At 38.2% G+C, this 23,138-nt stretch overlaps 1 protein-coding gene across 2 annotated transcripts in view; it reads left to right on the plus strand.

Moving 5' to 3' along the window:
- TPK1 (thiamin pyrophosphokinase 1) overlaps window positions 1-23,138 on the plus strand; it is a 357,348-nt gene that overhangs the window by 49,333 nt on the left and 284,877 nt on the right. For both annotated transcript variants that reach the window (XM_036864409.1, XM_036864408.1), the window contains exon 3: window positions 18,003-18,074. In XM_036864409.1, the coding sequence (XP_036720304.1) occupies window positions 18,003-18,074 (72 nt within the window). The remainder of the gene's footprint in view (window positions 1-18,002; window positions 18,075-23,138) is intronic.

Raw genomic sequence — 23,138 nt, forward strand, 5'->3', positions numbered from 1 at the left:
GGGAGGGGTCATGGTAATAGGTGTAGGACCACTTCAGTGGGGTCCTGCAGTGGGAGAGAGAGTGAACTCAATGGGCAAGTGGGAATTTATGGCCAAGGAGCAGGGTCAGTGGATGGAGAATTACTAAGAGGAAACATCAGGGGGTGAGGGGGGGATTCTGGCCAATCCAACCTGACAGGATTCTTGCTGAAGGCAGGCCAGGGTGACCAGACATTACCAGGGGGATGGTGGAGGAAGAGGAGCCCCATCAGATATTGAGCAGGGCAGGTGGCAGTGGGCGGGGGGAGGGTACTTAGCAGGACTCATGCTAAAATTGGACAATGCAGAGATAGACAAAAAGTTAGGCATAGTTGAAAAAGAGTTCAGGATAGCCTGCGTAGAGTTTGGTCAATGAGATAATCTTTGTCTCAGGTGGTGCACCATTTGCATCTGGAGACCGTTTTTATTTTCTTGCTTGTTTGGATAACTTCAAGTTCTTGTAGGTCTATTTTGGTTCAAAGCAACATATATATATATACACATATATATGTGTGTATATATATGTATATATATACACACATATATAAACACATGTATATAACATATATAAACATATATAGTAGTTCTTTTGTATTTGAAGAAAATCAAGGTTGATCTTGAGCTTTATATTAGCTGATGTGTTCTGTTCATTGCTGATTTCAGATACAATGTGCCTTGAGATTAATTGGCCATATAGTAGTATAGAATAGTATCTAAATTAACTATAGTATGAAAATCCACGGTAACCATAGTAACTACTGTTACCTACGGTGAGTGTCTACTCAAGTAGTCTATGAAAGTAAAATTATTTTTTTGTTTTCGTGGAAACCTTCCTGCATTTGTTGGGCCCCTGTGCACTAAGTCATATCTATGTATGAAGTAATTTGTATCTCCCATGCAGTCTTTGCATTTTCTTTATTTAAAAAAAAATTTAAATATGCAGTCTCTCATGAAATATTAACATACCCAGGGGTTTAGGAATGACCCATTTTTCCAGTTTATTTGGTACTTTATTTTTTTAATTTATTTTTTTAAAAGTAAATTAATATTTTATTTATTTATTTAATTTTTGGCTGCGTTGGGTCTTTGCTGCTGTGTGCAGGCTTTCTGCAGTTGCGGCGAGCGGGGGCCACTCCTCACTGCGGTACACGGGCTTCTCATTGCGGTGGCTTCTCCTGTTGCAGAGCACGGGCTCTAGAGCTTGCGGCCTTCAGTAGTCGTGGCACGCAGACTTAAGTAGTTGTGGCTCGCGGGCTGTAGAGCGCAGGCTCAGTAGTTGTGGTGCACGGGCTTAGTTGCTCCGCGGTATGTGGGATCTTCCCGGACCAGGGCTCGAACCCGTGTCCCCTGCACTAGCAGGCAGCTTCTTAACCACTGCACCACCAGGGAAGTCCCGGTACTTTATTTTTTTTAAAATGGTTTAAAACACCTTTTTTTGTTGAAAATTTTGTTTTAGATACTATTTTAGATTACTTTTTTTTAAAAAAGGAAGCCATCTACATACATAGAATTTCGAAGCAAACCAATAGTTTTTCTGTGTATTTTTGGTTGATATTTATTGAGCTGGTACCTTGCGCTCCATCTTGTCTAAGGCTCTTTGAAAGAAGCTTAAGACCCTCTGTTCTTGAGAAGCTTTCACTCTTGCATGCCCTCTAGCTTTTCTCTCTTTTTCCATGGGTTTTTAGAGACTTACTTTTCTGTCACATTATATAACCTTCCTAAAATTGGGATAACACTCACAATCACTGTCAGCCAGGTGGCCATTCATGACCTAGGTGTACCATTCTTCGGGTCATTATGATAAACTCTGGCTTAGATTAGATGAAATATTACTTAAAAAATCAAAATAGTATACTCATTTTATATAATTTGGGAAACAATTTAAAAAGGTTGATAGAAGGAAAAGTACTAATATAAAGAAGAAGCTTTGCTTATATTGGTAATCAGGAAAATTTAAGACCCTGAGGCAACAGGACTTTTAAATGCCGAAGTCTCCACCAAAATTGCCCTTTTTCCTTGAGATTCCTTTAATTGTCCCATCTGTTTTCTGCTTCTTCGAAGGTTCATAAGGCAGCCTGTGATTCGGCTGGAAACTCAGTGGCTGTTGATAGGTTACTGAGAGTCTCCCACTTAGCCTTTTCTGAGTTTTTTCTAAATCAAACTCCTGGTCTCAAACTTCTTGGGTTTTGCATGAAGTGTAGTACAAGGCAGGAAATCTACAAAGGTATGGAAGGGGCAGCCTAGAGGTTAAGCCCAGAGGCTTGGGTGTGAGAGTCTGGCTTTGTTCTGCCATTTGGTCAGTCTCTTTGCTTCTCAAGCCTTAGTTTTCCCTTTAGCAAAATGGAAAAAGTAATATAGGGTTTTTTGGCCATAATTTGTAGCTGTCTGGGAGGAAGAAATTTCCCTCTATCCTTCTAGGTTCTTCTGGCTGGTCTAAGAATTAAATCGACATGAGACAGATTAACAAAAGTTTAATAGAAAAGAAAAATCAAACAAGTTTAATAACGTGTACATGGGAGAGATCTAGGAAAACTCACGAAAATGGCTGAAACTCTCATCTCAAATACCATCCTCAACTAAAGACAAAAGAAAGAAATTGTTGAGAGTGGAGAGTAGGTTATGAGAGGTTATCAGGAAAAGCACACTAAACACAGGTAATGTTGTTATTGTAGATTTAGGTCATTGCCGTCTCCATTTCCATCAACTGGAGTTTTTCCTCTTCCTGGTGCCTCCAGGAAGACACCCTTACAAATGGAGATTTTTTCCTTATAAATGTCAATGTTTCTTTTGAAGGGTTAAGAACTACTTGGTTTTCAGAAGTTTTTCCCTGTGTGCTGTTCTGAGAAAATGACCAGCTTAAAACAATTCGTATGCCAAAGAGACCTATGTTGGGATGGCAGACTCTATTCCCCTGCATAGGGGTTAAATGAAATAGTGCATATACTCTACTTGGATTTGTAACCTGTGTGTTTTTTTATCCTTGTATTCAGTGACCATGTATGGAGCATCTGGTCTGTGCCAGGCACCAACAGTGAATAAGACAAAACTGAGTGTCCTCTTTGAGCTTTTTTCCTAGTGAGGGAGGATCTAAGTACTTGGTACATAATAAGCATTCGGCAAATGTTACCTCATTGTATAAGAAGTTATTGTATAACACAGTTTAACAGTAGAGCTTGCCGTATGATAAAATCATGGCACCTTATTATTCTCTTTGGGCTGACAGTACTTGGGGAAAGGAGAGTTCTAATTATCTCCTCACACATCCCTACAATGGCTCCTGCTTCATCAGGGCTCAACCGAAGGAACTGCCAAGAGTTTTAGGTGACAGCTTGCTGTGCTGGCACTTACTATTCAGATGCTGATGGAATAAATTCTTTGGCTTTTATACTTGGGAGCAGATTGTATCTGTCTTCTTTAGATTTCATTCATAATCTTATTCACAGGTTCCTTTTAGCTTGTTAGAGAGGTCTGTAATTTTAGGATCATGAGTTGATTAACAAAAATAATGTTAAGAACTACTGCATTTTAACTTCAGTGTGTCACGTCTAAAGAAGACATTCACAATCTTACAGCTATCTGGAACACCTTGACATCGCTCTAAGCAATAATGCCAATAACAGCCATATCATTAAAAAACAACAACAACAACAATTATTTGAGTCTTAAGAATCTCCAGCTGAAATTATCGGGGAAGGGAAAATGGTGATCATTATAACTGAAAATGGCCTAAAATATATTTTACTTTGGGGCTACCACTTCTCTCTCTCTAGGTTTTTCTGCTGCCATTATCTCTGTTAAAAGATAAATGGAGGCACATTAAAATTTGCAAGAGTTTATTTGAGCAGACATCTATGTGAATCAGGCAGCCCCTGATTAGTAGTTAGTGACTGGCTGTTCTTAAATTTCATTTTCTCGGGTGGCGGTATATTTACAGTTGACTCTGGCTTAGGTTTGCATTTGCTTTTACACAGGCTGAGAAGGCATTAGGACCAGCCCAGTCTCATGACCTCCTTGTTTAACACCTCTTTTCCCCATTCACAGCGTTGGCTACTTTTTTGTGTGTTTGACCCCTTGTGGCATTTGGTATTTTCTCTGCCTGGAATGCCCTACCTCTTCTGCCCAGGGCGTTCATACTCACCTTCATGACAGCTGGAGTGCGTCTTCTGTGACACCCCTGTCCCCCAGGGGGATTTTTGTTTCCCCTCCTGCGGGACTTCACTGTTTTAGCACATTGGGTTTGGTTTGTTTAATCTGTTGTTCTTTGCACTGTTTTGGGACTTATTTTCCTCATTGGCCACAAAACATGAATAGCCATCTTAATATCATCAGCTCTTTCATGGCATCACAGGGAAATAATGGCTTTTAAATATAAACATTCATTTCTGTTAGAAAAGCACAGAACAGTATGATCATTCTCTAATACCCTAGTGTCTTTTATCCTGGTATCTTAATAACATAAACTTCAACTGATTTATTTATCAACTTCATACAACTCACCAAATATTCATGATGTGGGTGTAAAATAATAGGGAGGGTAGCTTAAATACAGGTTTTAATTGCAACCATGAATTGTAAGATGCACCATTTTTAAAGATGCCATTAAAAAGGGGGAAAAAAAGACAAACTCTGACACAGTGCGAAGATACCACTGATTCTAAAATACATTTTGGTATTTATTTATTTATTTATTTTTATTTATTTATTTATTTATTTATTTATTTATTTATTTATTTATGGCTGTGTTGGGTCTTCGTTTCTGTGCGAGGGCTTTCTCTAGTTGCGGCAAGCGGGGGCCACTCTTCATCGCGGTGCGCGGGCCTCTCACTGTCGCGGCCTCTCTTGTTGCGGGGCACAGGCTCCAGACGCGCAGGCTCAGTAATTGTGGCTCACGGGCCTAGTTGCTCCGCGGCATGTGGGATCTTCCCAGACCAGGGCTCGAACCCGTGTCCCCTGCATTGGCAGGCAGAATCTCAACCACTGCGCCACCAGGGAAGCCCTAAAATACATTTTGAATGCATCCTAAACTGCATTTTAGAAATGCTAAAATGTACAAAAATGTTCATTTTTAAATCGGTGAAATGTGGTCATGTTATACCTTCTAAAAAGATTTAAGAACTCCCTTGAGGAACAAAATGTAAAATTGGTTTCCATTTGGTTTCCTTTCCTTCATTTGCCTTTTGGTAATGTGTGTATCTGCCAAAATCATTAATGAGCAGGGAAGTCGTCAAATGCCAGATGGCTGGAAGATGGAGGACTGCTTGTTCAGAGGATCTGGGCACCCATCAGATGACCTAATCTGCTCTCATAATATTGGACATAACCTACAAATAAACAAAGTAAGAGAGTTGTGAGTAGAGAGTTGATTAGTCATGCATGTTCATAAAAGTTTTGAATAAATTCTCATCATGTTTGAAAAACTTTGAATTACAAGACATTTTACGAGAAACACTGCAAGTTGCCCTGTAAAAGGATTTGGAGCTAAAACTAACATTGGATGCATATTGAGAAATGAGTTCTTTTGCTTCAGAATCTCATGTGATTGCTCGGTACAAAGGTTAGTTGTAAGATCATGAAGATTAGTTGCATTTGACTTGATGCAGCTAATATGTCAGGATTCGTCATGTGCTAGGTGGAGATAAGGAAACCCTGGTAATGGTTTGGTTATTCTCCAGGTTTCTGCCAGCTTTTTACATGCTGTACTTTGGCAGCTTGTTGATTGTTTTGTATTAATACTGAAGTCATAGAGGACTATGGGCATGGCACCAACTCTCCTACTTTGAGCTAATGTGTAGTGGAATGGGCAGTGGACTCAATGATGAAAGGTCTAAGTCTAGCCTCACCTCAACTTCTGGCAACAATGAACTGTTTAAATCTTAACTCTCTCACTGGGCCTTGAGTTCTTTGGATGTTGACTTCTTTTTGATGATGAGGTTAGAAATAATGATGTTCACCCTTTTTCTCTTCATGATCTCAGTCTGTTACTTTTATAATGCCATCGAAATAGAATTCAGTTTGTAGCTGGTTTAGAACTGGACCATATATTCCATTAAGTGGGGGGCACGAATATTGAGCCTGCCCTGGTTTGGTCTTTATAGTAAAAAAAAAAAAAAAAAAGTTCCAAGATTGTGTTTCTGTTCATACAGGGTATGGTGACATTAGAAGCAATTTTGTAAGACACAAAGTCTTACAGATTAATTGGGAAGAAATAGACTCACAGACATAGAAAACAAACAGTGGTTACCAAAGGGGAAAGCTGGGTGGGAGAGGGATAAATTAAGAGTTTGGGAACATACACACACTACTATGTATACAACAGGTAACCAACAATGACGTACTATATAGCAGGGAACTGTATTCTATAACTTGTTACAACCTATAATGGAAAAGAATCTCAGAAAGAAATATATATAGATAGATAAGATATTATATAATCTGAATCAATTTGCTGTATACCTGAAACTAACACAACATTGTAAATCAACTAGACTTCAATAAAAATTAAAAAAATAATAAATTGATAAAAGGTTGATTGGGAAGAAATTTGGAACGCTGTAAAATTATGACGGTTAGGTTTGTGTACAAGTGTGTATGGTTAGTTGTAGAGTACCTATTTTAGTGATACAGGAAACAGCACAGTGAGTGGTTTTTAAAGTTTATGTTAGAAACAGTTATTTCATGACTTCTTTGTGCCAGGGCCTAGGCTAAATTTTGAAGAGAAAAGGGATGAGTAAATTATTTTTTCTACATGCCTAAAGTGTATCAGCTGTTGTTAAGAAGCATATAACAATTATTAGCAGAAGGAAGTAAATATTATGGTTTTTAGGTGAGAATGATTAATGGGGGGAAAGGGAGAGAGGTTGGAAAAAAGAAAGTAAAATATTTTCTCTAAGTTGTGAAAGATAAGAAAGTCCTTGCCAGGGGCAAAAAGCTGTGTTTGTTGAGTATTTATTTACTTTGTGTCGGGCACTGTACTCAGCTATGTGTTATATCTCCCTGAATCTTCCATACTTGGTGGGCTCAGAGTTGTTAAATCAGTTACTCAAATATCACAAACCACACAGCCAATAAGTGACAAAACTGGGATTTGAACTAGGTTTGTGAGATCCCACAGCCCATGTTCTTAATCACTGTACTATTCTAGAGGGCATTCGAGGCAGCGGGAAAGTCACGCACAAAGACCTGAAAACTGTGCAAGTGCCTGCTGTGTTTACAAAACGGTGAACAAGTCTTGACTAGCCTAGACTAGAACCTCCACGTGGCTGAGAGGTAACCGAGTCTCTGACACAGTCCCCTGCGGAACAGGATATGCTGTTTAGTCATTGATTTATTAGATCAGTGTTATTGAGCACTTACTGTGTGCCAGGCGTTTTGCATGGTGCTGGAGGTTCAGAAATGAACACAAGGCTTTGCCTTCAAAACCCAAGTCTAGTAGTGATACCATTATTTTCAGGTATGATTCCTTGCTTTGTGCATTTGCCTAGAAAATTCTTCATACAGTCTTTAGATAAATTTCTCCATTTTTGTATTTTATAGTTTTAGAACTATGTTCAAATACTTACGTCTATATATATATATATATGTATACACACACACACACACTGTAAACACATATACCATGTATACCCACACGCTGTATAGATGTAATTTCATAACTCTATTCTACAATTAATTTTAGTGTGTGATATGAGGCAGGGACTTAATAGCATCTTTATCTTCAATTTTCTTCTAAGTAGAAGGCCCCTTCATTTTCCCTATTGAATAACTGCTGCTTTGATATTCTAGGTTGTTCATAATTTCAGGGCTCCAACTATTGGCTTAAAAACTGCATTGTGCATGCTGATAAAATTCTTTATTAAGTTCTATAAACAAATATTAAATGAATTTGTGAACAAATGAACAAAAATGCAGATTGCTTTAAGTGATACGTGGCTGGTGCTGCTTCCACCCTCTCCCCAACCTTACCCACTTACGGCAACTTTTTCTTTTCTGATAGAAAAGTCATTTTGAGGTCTAGGCCTGCATGTTCTCAGTTTTCTAATCTGATGTAATGTGCTGTCTTGGCTCATAAATTTCCCCTTTTACCTCCTTTTAAAAAAGCTTTTAAATATAATACAGACTTGATTTAAGAATTTATATGACACAGGCAAATGCAGAAAAAGTTAATGATTTCCTTCTCCCTTTTTTATTCTCATTCTCTGAAGATAATTGGTTTTAACATGTTATACCTTTTTCGTGTTCATGTCTGGTAACTACTGATGAAGAGAAATGTTCCATGTGAGAGAACTATGAAAATACTAATAGAATTGGGAATTGGGACATGGGTAAATTCTTAAGGTTAACATTGATTTATAAAAATCTTATCCTAAGCTTTGAAGAACAAATATTTTCTAAGTTCTCTACAACATATTTCAGTGGAGGAAAAAACTCTCTATTTTGCTCTTTGAAACAGAGTAAATCACATCTCCCTTTGCTGTCCTGAGAATCCTGTTGTAAGTCTCTTTTCCTAGCTTTTTAAAGGACTTTTAAATCCACTTAGTCTAATTAGCATAAATTACTTGATAATTTTGGGAGGAAAGAAAGCTAGATAGTGTTACACAAATCTGCTCTTAATTCTTACTCTGAAACCTAAATACTCTGTTATTTTAGTGACTCTTTTTTATGTTCCAATGTGGTATTTAAAGATTGTTGGCCACCGTCTTATTTGGGGTGGCGGACATTGCCTGGGAAGGGTTCTTTTCTTTCCATCAGTTAAACTTGTTTATTTTACTTTTTTCTTTTTTAGTAATATAAGCTCAGGGTACCAAATTCATACGAAAGATTAACAGGTAAAAAGTAATGCTCCCTTCTGTTTTCGTGCTCCAGCTAACAGTTTTCTTCTTTGACATTCTTGGCATTTGCAAAAATACATGTATATTTAAAAATTTTTACACACATGGTTGTGTAACATATCCATTTATTTGCTTTTTCCACTTATTTTTATCTTGGAGGTTTTTCCACAATAAATAATATAGAGCTGTTCCATTGTGTGGGCCATAGCAAAGGCCACCACTAATGGATTGTTTTCATTCTTTTTCTATTAAAAATAAAAAACAAACCCTTTGGATACCCTTGCTTATAGACTATTTTGTGTAGATATCATTCTATGAAAAAAGAAAAAAGAAGGAGTAGTAGAGAAACCTGACCTTTTCTGTTTACTTCACCTGGACCTGGATCTGATTAATGCCACTAAGGTGTTGTGTGTCAGAGTGCTTACCTGCGACCTAGTGCACATCATTTACTGGTGTCAAATATCTGCCTACTGACTGTAGGCATTGCTCTTGAATTCTCTAAAAGCGCACAGTGCCCATGGGATAAAAATGTTCACCTACCCTGAGTTTAGTAAGATTTCCACTTGTGTGGGTTTGACTCTTGATAACGGTATAATCAGAATTAGCTCATGGTACACAGTTCTTCTGAGTTTAAATCTATGTATTTTCTTCTCTCAAAAGAGGAAACAGGGCTTCCCTGGTGGCACAGTGGTTAAGAATCCGCCTGCCAAAAAAAAAAAAAAAAAAAGAATCCGCCTGCCAATGCAGGGGACACGGGTTCGAGCCCTGGTCCGGGAAGATCCCACATGTGGCGGAGCAGATAAGCCTGTGTGCCACAACTACTGAGCCTGCCTCTAGGGCCCATGAGACGCAACTACTGAGCCTGCATGCCACAACTACTGAAGCCCATGTGCCTAGAGCCCGTGCTTCACCACAAGAGAAGCCACCGCAATGAGAAGCCCGCACACCGCAACGAAGAGTAGCCCCCACTCACTGCAGCTAGAAGAAAGCCTGTGCACAGCAATGAAGACCCAATGCAGCCAAAAAAAAAAAAAAAAAACTTAAAAAAAAAAAAAAGAAAAAAAAAACTTCTGTTTTATTCAGAAGTCCTTTGATCCCTTGGTAGTGTGCTGTGTAATCACTGTCAATTTAAGAAGGCAGTGGAATGTGTTTAGTAAACTCTGAAACTCCAAATAAAAGTCCCTTTTCTCCTTACAAACTATAGGTCCTCAAGACCATCATTCTGTGGTTTGAATATGTCCCAGTTTGATTTGGACTTATTTTGATTATTAGTATGGGTGTGACTCTTGAGCCAGTCCTCTTTAAGGAGTATTAAAAGAGAAGAAAGAAAAGGTCTCCATGTTGTCATCGTTTATTCATAGTTTTGTTACGAGTGTCGCCCACCAAGTTTTGATGCGCATGCGTCCCCCAAATGGTTCTCACCATAACTGAGCAAATCCAAGCAGGAGGTCTAGAGAAGGTATTAAACGGGAGTATTTACTGGCAGGTTGAACCTCTTTGAACTCCTTTGCCCTCCTGTTGCTGGCCGGTGAAAGGGATTCTGCGTTTTGGGAGGTGGTTGGAAATGGATTGGGGTTGCAGGAGTAGACTAAGGATAACACGTAGGCCCTTTGTTTGTTTTAGAAGCATGTGCTACACTTACATGGATTCTGCTTTCAGAAACGTTTTGAACTGACTTTTCAAGTACGAGCACTATCTTGGACGCAGCTGTCAACACGTCAAAACCAGTGTGATGGACTAAAATTTTTAGTGCTTGATGATGAATCCTTAGGGTTATGACATCACATCTGGAGGTTGCTGGGCAATGATTGATTTTCTTGATTGATGGAGAATGTGGTTTACGGTGGCCCAGGTCAGCTGGGCAAGGGATAGTTGATGAAGCAACTTTGAACTCTGTCAGCTACTTGAAGTGTCAGTGTGCCAAGTGGAAGAACACAGCTTCCTTCGTTTGGCTTATAGCGAGGGTGTGATTAGTGGGAACAAGAATATGGCTGACCTTGGCAAGGCTACCTTCTCCTTTTATGTCCAGAAAGACTCAAAGCATTGTCAGACTTACGCTCCCTTCCCTATTCCCCCTACTTCTTACACAGTAGAAGCTTACGAGTTTTAAAATACAAACTGTTCTTTTTCTGAACTAACATGCATTTCTAGCATTTGTGGGTTCCTGTGAGAATTTATTGGGGCATTTTGTTTTTAGTGGCATAGTGTTTAACATTAAGATTACCAAACCTGGACACACCCATTCCTGCTGCATCATGGGAGCTAATGTTCTTAGATGGGAGCTAATGTTCTTAGATGGAAACTGATTTAACCCAGTCAGAATCTGTTTACACTTTCAACCTAAAAGTTTGAATGACAATGATTAGGTATATGCCCAGGTCTGTAGGACTCAATGGGATATTATTACATGGATCTCTTTTTTTTCCCTAAATAGGTGCCAAATGTAAACACCCATTTAGTTTTAAAAGGCTTAATCTGTTCTCACAGAAAATGTTTACAAACTCTTTAATTTTGTAGTTGCACTTCTGTGGACCACCTCCAGTTCCTCCTTCCCTCCCTCCCTTTCCTATGGTCAAAACGCCATTTCGCTGTTTTAAGACAAGATGATTGGTTTTTGTTGCTGTCTTCTCTAGTACCCTTCCTGGAACATTTTGTATAGTATTCATTTAAGAGTAGTATTCAGGGTCCCAGGACCTAGAAAGGGTCACTGTGTTTTATGAGGGTGTTATTTCGTTCTGTGAGGAATTGTATTGGATATGGAGCCATTGGTCTCTGGGCAAATTTATTGTAAATGGGCATAGAGTCAGAGTTGAATGAGCTACTCAACAAATACCTATCGAGTGCTTTCTATGCACATGAGCAGTAAGCAGCAAAGAAAACTGAGAAGGCGTGGCCTGTCAGTTAGGAAGAGCACCAGGAGCTGGTGTTTTCTGAGAAGTCAAGGGAAGAATATGATTCAGGAAGGATGTGAGAAGTGATCTCCTCGGTTATGCTACTGAGATGCTTTTGCAAGATGAGCATTGAGATTTAGCTGTTGAATTTTACAACAGGAGGTCATCAGTGCACCTGGCAATGGTTATTTCCAGGAGGCAGTGGGATCAAAATCTCACTGAAGTGAGTTTTGCTGAAGACTGAAGCAGAGAGGTGGGGGGGGGGAACCTGAAGATGATGTAGAAGAGGGACTACGTAACTTATCGTCCAGGACACTTGTCCATGGAAGGGAGCACAACTTATTATTACGTTGGTGTAACCAGTGTGTATTGAATGGTCACGCTTCGTGGGGGTGGGCAAGAGAGATTTCTCAGGAAGCATCTGTTCATGTCTCCTCTTTGTTTACTTTCTCTGAAGCAATTTCTTATATATGGCTTACCAATTCTTAGTCCATTAGTAATTTGATTTTTTAATAGACTTTGGTATGGAATATTTGTTCAGAGCTTTTTAATAGTTGTGCTTTGCCTGCATGCAATTTATTTCCTCAAAGAACGAATTGACTTGACAGTTTTGATTTCCCTATGCACATTTAACAAAAAATACTGCTCTTAAATATAGAAGTTTGTGCAATATAAAAATGAAATTCAGTGCCCTAGAGTTTTCATTGTTTAATTGAAATACATTTAGGGATGAGAGAGTCATAATAATAGTCATTGGTCCTCTGACAAAATAGCTATTATATATAATGACTGGCATATGTTTTGGCTAATATAGATTTTATCTGAGTTCCAGTATTTTTTTTAAACAGAGATCTGAAATCCTAGATAACTTGCTAATGCATTTCAGGGAATTATTTTTCTGTTGTAAATTGTTTTATTTCAATGTATTTTCATTTAGAGTAGTGGTCTTCAAATCCTCTTTGATCACATACCATATCAATTAAAGAAAAAGCAACTAATTATGTTTATTTATTTAAAAAAATTACAAATAATTATCATTGTGAGATATATATATACACATTTTTCAGAAAATAACAATTAAAAAGAGTGAGATAAAGATGAAATGAACAGTATTTTAAATGTTGCTATTTATGATGGCTTTCTACTATCATTAGCTTGAGGCGCTGGACCAGTGGTTCTCAATTTTGATTACCAATTAGACTCTCTTATAATGCTTATAAAAAATCATGATACACAGGCCCTGTGGCAGATACATTGAGACAGACTCTCTAGGATAGGAGATTGGCTCTTTTGTTGTGGTTGTTTTATCGTTGATTCTGATATACAGTGAACTTGAGATCATTGTTCTGTATACTTAAGGGTAGATTTATCATTTGTGGTAATTGATGTAAATCCAAAATTCATATCTTTTCCCTTCCTTTATTCCTCTCTCCCTCCTTCCTTCCTTTCTTTCTTTCTTCTCTCCTTATCTCTCTTTCCCTCCCTCCCTTTCTCCTTCCCTCCCCTAAGTTGTTTTTTTTTTTTTTTAATTGATTTATTTATCTTTGGTTGCGTTGGGTCTTCGTTGCTGCGCGCCGCCTTTCTCTAGTTGTGGTGAGCGAGGGCTACTCTTCGTTGCGGTGCGCGGGCTTCTCATTGCGGTGGCTTCTCTTGTTGCGGAGCATGGGCTCTAGGTGCGTGGGCTCCGTAGTTGTGGCTCGCGGGCTCTAGAGCGCAGGCTCAGTAGTTGTGGCGCATGGGCTTAGTTGCTCCACGGCATGTGGGATCTCCCCAGACCAAGGCTCGAACCCGTGTCCCCTGCATTGGCAGGCAGATTCTTAACCACTGCGCCTCCAGGGAAGTCCCTGAACTTGTACTGTTTAACTAGTCCTTAATCTTCAGAGGGCCTATTTGCTTTTTAAGCTCAAGGCTGATGATTTGACATCATTTTTTATTTTTCTTTTCATGTCATGAACTTGGACCTTTGTACTTAATTCAAGGTTTCCAGGCAACTTGGAGTACTTTGGTTTTGACACATCCAGGATCAGGGATTTTGCATCCTCTATAATTGAAACCCCTTTGAGAAAGCAATTCAAGGATTTTGACTTATCCTGTATTTCTCTTTGAGATGGCCTTAGAGCACTCTGTTTAAAAAGTTGTAGTTTTTATAGCGTAAGGAAGAAGTTCTTCGTAGCCTTTTTCTTAAGTCTTTCTGCACATCCCAGGGGCAGCATCAGTGCGACAACTTGAGAAATACTTGATATAAGACTATCAGTTTCCTTACTTCTGTGGTCCCGGCTCTTTTTCTAAATTCCTGCACATTTGGAGTCAGAGGCAATGTCCTGTGCGTGGTTCAGTACCTGAGGGTGACATGGCATCCTCTCTGCATTGAGATGCTCCCAAAAGCTGTTTAGGAACAGCGCGTGGTCCTGGGTGCTACTTTGTCTGCAGCCTACTAGGGATTAGTAATCATGAGGGTTTTGAATGTAAAATAAATAAATGCCAAACTGACTTCACCTAGTTATAATTTCAGAGTAGTCTACGTTAAAAAAGGAAAGAATATCAGATCCTAGTACCTAAATATCTCTATGTATAGAAATAGATTAACATAAATGTTATGTATAGAAATTGATTATTGATAGCATCATTAGTAAATCATAAATGTGCTGTAAATTTTCAAATGGCTTCATTCTTTGCAAAAGTGCTTTCACAGATACTACCTTAATGAAAGTATGAGTTTAGAGGAGCAGTAAGGTGGATAATAATGCTTTTCCCCTTTATCAGATTGTTCTTTGAGCCACAAAAATACTGAGTTCACATATCAAAGAATCAGTGAGAGAGAGTAGTTTGCTCGTTCACTTACACACGCATACAATACTGTCAAATGCCTCCTCTAGCACTGCAGATCTTGCCGAAGATTAAAGGACCATTGGTTTATCCAAATTATTAGCTCCTTGCCATTAACATTACATTGAGCACTTACCGTGTGCCAGGCTATGTGTCTCATCCCTGTTGAATGAATGAATGAGTTAAAGTCTTCCTGTGTTTTGATGCTTGCTTCCTCTTCGTCTTCTCCAGTTCCTCTCTAGATCGTCTTTACCATAACCCAGCCTGGACCATGGTCATTGCATTAATTAAAATTCAGTTTCTACAGAATAGTGAAACCCCAAATACTATTGGCTTAAATAAAATAGGAGTTTAGTTTTTTCTCATATAAAAGAAGTCTGGAGCCAGGCATTGAAGTGCTGGGATGGAGGCTTCATGGAATCATCGGGGACCCAGGGACCCAGGCTCTTTCAGGCTGTTGCCCTTGTTCTTAGGATCCCAAGTGGCTGCTAGACTTTCATTCATTCATCAGTCTTGCTCCAGATGGCAGGATGGAGGAAGAAAGGAAGCGGAAGGAAAGGCCCCCTCCACTTTATGGAGCCCCCGTAGAAGTAACATACAAAGCTCTTTTGTGTATCTTCTTGGCCAGAACTCAGTCTTATGACTACATGTTGCTGCAAAGGAGTCTGAGAGATGGTTTTTCACCTGGACAATGATGTGCCCAGTAAGACAAAAAACAGAAAAGCAAACAAAGTCAAAACCAAAACCAAAAAACCCCCTCAGGTTTCTGTTGTTAAAGAAGAGGAGAATGAATATTGTGAGACAGTCACTGGTCTCTGCCACAGTCGTTCACTCTAACGCTGCCCAAAGATGCCTCCGTGCTTCCCTTTACCTCTTGACAAGCGATTTTGCCACTTCTCAAACCAGCTGTCATGACCATCTTACTTGTTTACACCAATTCCTATTTCTACTCCCAGAGGAGTCTAGATAAGAAAAGGAAAGAACATCAGATCCTAGTACCTAAATATCTTTATGTATATTATTTGTCATGCTGTAGTTGCCAACCCAGAGTATTAGAAGTTATATGACTGGTTTAAACCATCTCTGATTTAGCGCAATATTTATTGTGTCTTTAAAGGTTTCCTATGTTATTGTTAAGCCAGAGATCTAAGGTTTAGATTCAATATGAATAAACTAGCTGGCCTGCCCTAAAAAAAAAAAAAGAATTGGTGGGAAAAGTCCTGAATTATAGGCAGATCTGATGTCCTATGCCTGTTAGTTAACCCCAACTGAATTCCTGTTTTTAAACCTGTGGACTCTCAGCTCCTGTAGTCCGTTTCTTACAGCAGTCGTTTTAAATGTTCCATTTGACTTCCACATCTTCACTTTGTTTCTTGTTTACTTTCTTATAAATAAATTGACCGTGCTCTGCCTCTACCTCAATTTTGTATGTCTCTGTGGCAGGTCATCCTTGTGCCTCAATCTCAACACCTGTTTTTATCAATAGTATGTAAGCCACAGGGCAGGGGGAGGGGGGAGGGAGTGTTGATTCCTGAACAAGACTACTTTGTGCTCTATAAATACCTGTTAAATGAATAAATAGATTATTTCCCTTCTCTCTCTTACTTCCCTCCTCCTAATTCGGATATAATATTTTCTATATTTAAAATACCTTCTCTGGGCTATGCTGCCTTTTTCCCCCATTTCTCACAGTTCAGTTTTTACTTTTTAAGAAGAGGCATCTCTCAGTTTTCTAACTCCTTGTTCTCTTTACTATCTTGAGGCTGCCTCCGTGAATTTTTACTTTTCTTTGAGATTTTCCCACCCTCGTTGGCCTTTTCTCATTGTCTAGTCTCCGTGACGTCTCCTTAGCATGCTGTGTTATTGACGGCACATTCTTGGAATTACCCTCTTAGTTCTTTTACGTTTCTGGCTTTTTCTTCTGTATTTCCTTTGTTGACGTCCTTCTGTTCTGTAACGGTGAGCAAAACATGACGATTTTGTGTTCGTAATTTGTTCTTTTCTCTCTCTTCTCTTTCTTTGTAGTATCTCAGCTTGTGTCTGTGCTTTGACCTTTAGCTATCATCTCTGTATGGATGATCCCCCGTTATACATAAATTGCCTTTACTACTCATTTCTCTATCACTCTAAATACTTCCTGGTGCCTCGATTGAAATTCCTCTGTCATCCTAAACAGCATGTCTAAAATCTGGGATGTTAGTATTCATGTCTTAGGTGCACGTCATTAGGGTGTTGCTTCCTAAACTTTCCATGGTAACAGTCCTACTGGCAAAGGATAGCAGCTTCCTGTGTGTTGTTTTCCTTGTCTGGAATGCCCTTTGCTTTATTCTGTCCAGCTACTTCTTTTTAAGATCAAGTTCAAAAATCTGCATATCACAAAGATTTCTAGGATGACTCCAGATCTTACTGACTTTCTAGGCTTTGAACTTCTGCCACATTCATTTATCTGTTACCCAGCACTCCTCATATCCTTGTGTTGTACTGTATTGTGGAATAAATCGTCTTTATTATAAATGTCTTATCTCGCAGATACCCTGTAATCTTACTCCTCTTTGCACTCCTAGTGCCTGGTGTATAATCGGCACTTAATAACGTTTGCTGTGGATGATGCCATCCTCTTTTCATTTCCTTATCTTGTTCCATTTCTAACACTGAGATTGCTTTAAAAAAAAAGTTAATTTTTCTTATCACCAAACAAACATTTCTTTCCATAAATGAAATGGAGTGCTTGGACTGAGCTGAATGACAGATTTTCAACAGCCTGATTGCATTCTGCTTTGCGCTATTTACAGTACATTATAAAAGGCTTGAAACGATTGTTGGAGAAGTAACTTTTTTCCATCTTCCTTAGTCTTTTGAGTGTCATCTAAACACTTGGAATAAAAGAGTCATGAAAAGAACTAGTAGGATTTTGTGGAAACAAAGTTTTACATTGGAGAGTTGAAGATAACTCTGGGTGGAGGGAGAGAATGAAAGTGAAGGAGAGAATATGAATAAATGAGGATGAAAATGCATGTGAAAGTACACACCCATTAGACCCACGCTGCTTGGCAAACAACGTCAAGATGATAGCAGACCAGCCAGGTAGAAGGGTACTTGAATCAAAGTGTTACATATATCAAAAGGATAAGAATTCACATCAAGGGCATTTTTGCTGCACACCCTGTACAAAAAGAAGCGTACCCAATTGTCTTTATGATAAACTATTTTTATGATAAATTCCTCAGCAATATAGTAATGTGATGGACATATTGAATAAAGTAGATCCAATTAACCTATGGTATCTTTTAAAATTCAGGTGTAAGAAATTAGCTGTGATTAAAATTTAGCTCTGTGTAGACTGCAAATCTGGTTTAAGAGAGGATGATTCCAGACTCATATGGGGGGAATGAAAGACTTGGTTCACTTGTTTACTTTATTTTGCTTTTTTTCCGCATAGGGAGTTTGAAGTACTGCCTTGTGATTCTGAATCAGCCTTTGGACAAATGTTTTCGTCATCTTTGGTGCAAAGGTAACCTTAATTAGCATTTATATTTCTTTGCTTTCTTACTCTACTTGGGACTAATGTGACTGTTAAATATCCCAGAACCCAGCTGGAATACCAAAAGTGGAATTTAAAATAAGGTGATTTAATTATTGAATTATCAGAAGAATCCATTTTTGCTTCTCTGTTAACCTGTTTATACATGTGGTTTCCACAGCGTGGACCTCCAGGGACAGAATTACAATATAACATCACTCTATTGCATATCGTTAACTACTGTATGGATGTTTATCCTGAGTACTCAACAAGTATTTGTTCAAGTGTAAATATTTTTGGCACCAGTGACAGCAAAAAGCATCCACAAGCTTCCCTCATTCGGCATTCAGTAATTAGGTATCTGCAGGGTGACTGGATTTGCAACATTAAAACAGAAGACATGTTGCCAATATATTAGAATCTCTAGGGATTCTGAAAAATATAGTTAAAAATGGAATAGTTTCACAAAATTAAACTCTTGTGAGGTTTCATGTCAAAAATAGGTTCTATTAACTCTTTTATATTATTCTTTGATTTTTATGGAATGAACTCAAGAAAGTGATGTTAAATAGCATTTGCTGTTTTGAACCTCTGCGCTTCTTTAATGAAATCTTGAGATTTTTTTTCAAAGGGATCCTTCTGCTATGTTATCAATGTAAGTTTTGGGTCAAATAATAGGCAGAAGAACTTGATTTGTGATATATTGAAGCATATGCCTGATCCTGTCTCATCAGCCCAGAATTCTTTAGTTATTCTCATCATTAAGCTTGTGTGTCTTAGAGTGCAAATGTATTATGGTAATAAGTTCACATCTGGACAAAGGTAGTTGTGATACTAGAGGGAATAAATCATTATACATGATTTTGTGAAAAGAATTTTTCTTGTCCAGTAGGATCATGATGAAAACTCTTGGTATTCTAAACTTAGCCATCTTTAAGTTGGGTAATGTAAACTCTCACATTATAGTTGTACTAACATTGCCCTCACGGACAATTACTTAAGTATTATCTTTCATAGCACTTACTACTCATTTACTTGTAATTAGGTAGTTATTTGGGTACCATAAGGCCAAAAGGTCTTTTTTGTCACTTTATCTCTATTGCCTAGTGCTGTGTCTGGCGCATAATTGCTTAGTAATTACAAGGAATAAAAGAGAGAATTTAATATGGTTGATATTGCTATTAAATACCAAAGCAAACTGCTTAGGCACATCTTTTCTACCCGAACTTATTACATCAGGTTTTATGATGATTTTAGGAGAGTGTGTGAGCAACTGTGTTTTACTGCAAACATTAGAAATAGACAAAATATTCATTGATAGGAACTGTTGGAAACCTTGGATAATGAAAACCACATCTTAAGGCTCATATTTTGGGGAGTTAATGGTCCTATTTTGCACGTAGTGTGAAATGATGTAGATTTTTGAGCTGATTGAAGTTCTTCGTCTCATTAGTTTTTCTGCAGTGAATTTGATCTGAAAAAGTCTCAGGCCTGACATTAACCCGCTAATCATTTGATTTGCATAAAAAAATGAACACTTGGTTAGTATGTATCAATATACATGAAGAGAAGTAAAGGTATCTAAAGTGTCCTGTGTACTGAAATGGTTAGATAATTCTCATTTCCAAAATAACTTTTCTTTAGGTTATTGAAGTCTTAAATTCTTTCATATATGCCTCTAGGATAATTCTTGGCATTTTTGGAGCCATGAACCATTATAAAAATCAGATCTGTTAACAAAGACTAAGGAATAGGTTTTTTGTGAATCTCATAACAGAGGCCGTGGGTTTATGTTTGTGTTGCTGTTCTTCCAAGTAAAGGCAATGAAACAGGGAAACGCTGAGCTTGAGTTGTTGCTTTTCACAACAGAGAGAGCCCCAGAAAAAAGCAGCATCGTGGGTTTGGGAGGGAAGTCAGCAGTGTGGTTTGGGATTTCATTTCAGCAAGTAAGCCATGGCTGGGGGCTGCCATGCTGTTCCTGTTGAGCTCATATGTACAACGTTTTCTGTAATTTCTGTGGATGTGAAGATTTGACAGGAGCAGAAATTAAGGGGTGGAAGCTGGACTGCTAGCCTAAAACACAGAAAAATTTGAAGGCTGCTACACAATATAAGTCTCTTATATAAAATCTATATTTTACCTTTAACCTATAGGCCAAGGGCTTCTGTTGAGTAGGTATTTCCTGAGATTCGTTTCAGGGGAAAGACTACTTTGAAGGTTTTAGTTTCTTCCTGCAATGTTTAAGTGGCATGTTGTAAGGTCTAGTTTAAATGACTAAAGGAGGGATTCAAGGGAGATTAAGATTATAAAAGTTTTTGAGTGTGTTTTCCCTTTAGTGCATCATGAAGTTTTAATGATTTTCTTGGTCACAAGCCTTGGAATAATAGCCCTACATGTCTAGTGTTTTGTACTCTGGGTTTAATCTGGGGACATAAAGTAAGTATTTGGTAGGTAGGTAGATAGATAAAACGACAGTATACTTAGTGAGTTTCTCACTAACTTTCCGTAGCGATCAGAGATTATTGGCCTTTGTGACTATTGCCCTCAGATTTCTTAACCTTTTTTTTTTTTTCTTTCTTTCTTTTTGGGGAGGAATGGGCACAGTCGTGAACTGTCTATAAAAGACTGAAATGTACACCCTTTTTAGCAATACGCAGTGAATCATAAAAGAAAGCGTATTTCTTTAAATTGTGTAATTCCACTTCTGGGAATTCATCCGGAACGGAGGGCAGGGGGAAGCAACCAAAGAAGTAACCAAAGGTTTAAAAGCAAGAAACTCAACCTTATTAATGATGGGAGAAAACTGGAAATAACCTAAATATCCAGCAGAAAGGGTGTGACAAAATACAGCATGGAATATCCATCATAAGGAATCTTAACACAAACCTCCAAAACTGCATTTCTGAAATTGGTTATTTTTTTGATCATTTAATTAATTAATTAGTTTTTTAAGTTTAATTTTATTTTTTTATACAGCGGGTTCTTATTAGTCACCCATTTTATACACGTCAGTGTATACATGTCAATCCCAATCTCCCAGTTCATCACACCACCACCCCCACCCCTTCTGCTTTCCCCCCTTGGTGTCCGTACGTTTGTTCTCTGCATCTGTGTCTCATTTTCTGCCCTGCAAACCACTTCATCTGTACCATTTTGTAGGGTCCACATATATGCATTAATATACGATATTTGTTTTTCTCTTTCTGACTTACTTCACTCTGTATGACAGTCTATAGATGCATCCATGTCTCTACAAATGACCCAATTTCGTTCCTTTTTATGGCTGAGTAATATTCCATTGTATATATGTTCCACATCTTCTTTATCCATTCATCTGTCGAGGGGCATTTAGGTTGCTTCCATGTCCTGGCTATTGTAAATAGTGCTGCAATGAATATTGGGGTGCATGTGTGTTTTTGAATTATGGTTTTCTCTGGGTATATGCCCAGTAGTGGGATTGCTGTGTCATATGGTAATTCTATTTTTAGTTTTCTAAGGAACCTCCATACTGTTCTCCATAGTGGCTGTATCAATTTACATTCCCACCAACAGTGTAAGAGGGTTCCCTTTTCTCCATACCCTCTACAGCATTTGTTGTTTGTAGATTTTCTGATGATGCCCATTCTAACTGGTGTGAGGTGATACCTCATTGTAGTTTTGATTTGCATTTCTCTAATAATTAGTAATGTTGAGCATCTTTTCATGTGCTTCTTGGCCATCTGTACATCTTCTTTTGAGAAATGTCTATTTAGGTCTTCGGCCCATTTTTGGATTAGGTTGTTTGTTTTTTTAATATTGAGCTGCATGAGCTGTTTATATATTTTGGAGATTAATCCATTGTCTGATGATTCGTTTGCAAATATTTTCTCCCATTCTGAGGGTTGTCTTTTCGTCCTGTTTATGGTTTCCTTTGCTGTGCAAAAGCTTTGAAGTTTCATTAGGTCCCACTTGTTAATTTTTGTTTTTATTTCCATTACTCTAGGAGGTGGATCAAAAAAGATCTTGCTGTGATTTATGTCAAAGAGTGTTCTTCCTATGTTTTCCTCTAAGAGTTTTATAGTGTCCGGTCTTATATTTAGGTCTCAAATCCATTGTGAGTTTATTTTTGTGTATGGTGTTAGGGAGTATTCTAATTTCATTCTTTTACATGTATCTGTCCAGTTTTTCCAGCACCACTTATTGAAGAGACTGTCTTTTCTCCATTGTATATCCTTGCCTCCTTTATCATAGATTAGTTGATCATAGGTGCGTGGGTTTATCTCTGGGCTTTTTATCTTATTCCAATGATCTGTATTTCTGTTTTTGTGCCAGTACCATATTGTCTTGATTACTGTAGCTTTGTAGTATAGTCTGAAGTCAGGGATCCTGATTCTTCTAGCTCGATTTTTTTCCCTCAAGACTGCTTTGGCTATTCGGGGTCTTTTGTGTCTCCATACAAATTTTAAGATGATTTGTTCTAGCTCCGTAAAAAATGCCATTGGTAATTTGATAGGGATTGCATTGAGTCTGTAGATTGCTTTGGGTAGTATAGTCATTTTCACAATATTGATTCTTCCAATCCAAGAACATGGTATATCTCTCCATCTGTTGGTATCATCTTTAATTTCTTTCATTAGTGTCTTACAGTTTTCTGCATACAGGTCTTTTGTCTCCCTAGGTAGGTTTATTCCTAGGTATTTTATTCTTTTTGTTGCAATAGTAAATGGGAGTGTTTCCTTAATTGCTCTTTCAGATTTTTCATCATTAGTGTATAGGAATGCAAGAAATTTCTGTGCATTAATTTTGTATCCTGCAACTTTACCAGATTCACTGATTAACTCTAGTAGTTTTCTGGTGGCATCTTTAGGATTCTCTATGTATAGTATCTTGTCATCTGCAAACAGTGGCAGTTTTACTTCTTCTTTTCCAATTTGTGTTCCTTCTATTTCTTTTTCTTCTCTGATTGCAGTGGCTAGGACTTCCAAAACTATGTTGAATAATAGCGGTGAGAGTGGACATCCTTGTCTCCTTCCTGACCTTAGAGGAAATGCTTTCCGTTTTTCACCATTGAGAATG

The sequence above is a fragment of the Balaenoptera musculus genome, chromosome 9 (assembly GCF_009873245.2).
Source record: "Balaenoptera musculus isolate JJ_BM4_2016_0621 chromosome 9, mBalMus1.pri.v3, whole genome shotgun sequence".
NCBI lineage: Eukaryota > Metazoa > Chordata > Mammalia > Artiodactyla > Balaenopteridae > Balaenoptera > Balaenoptera musculus.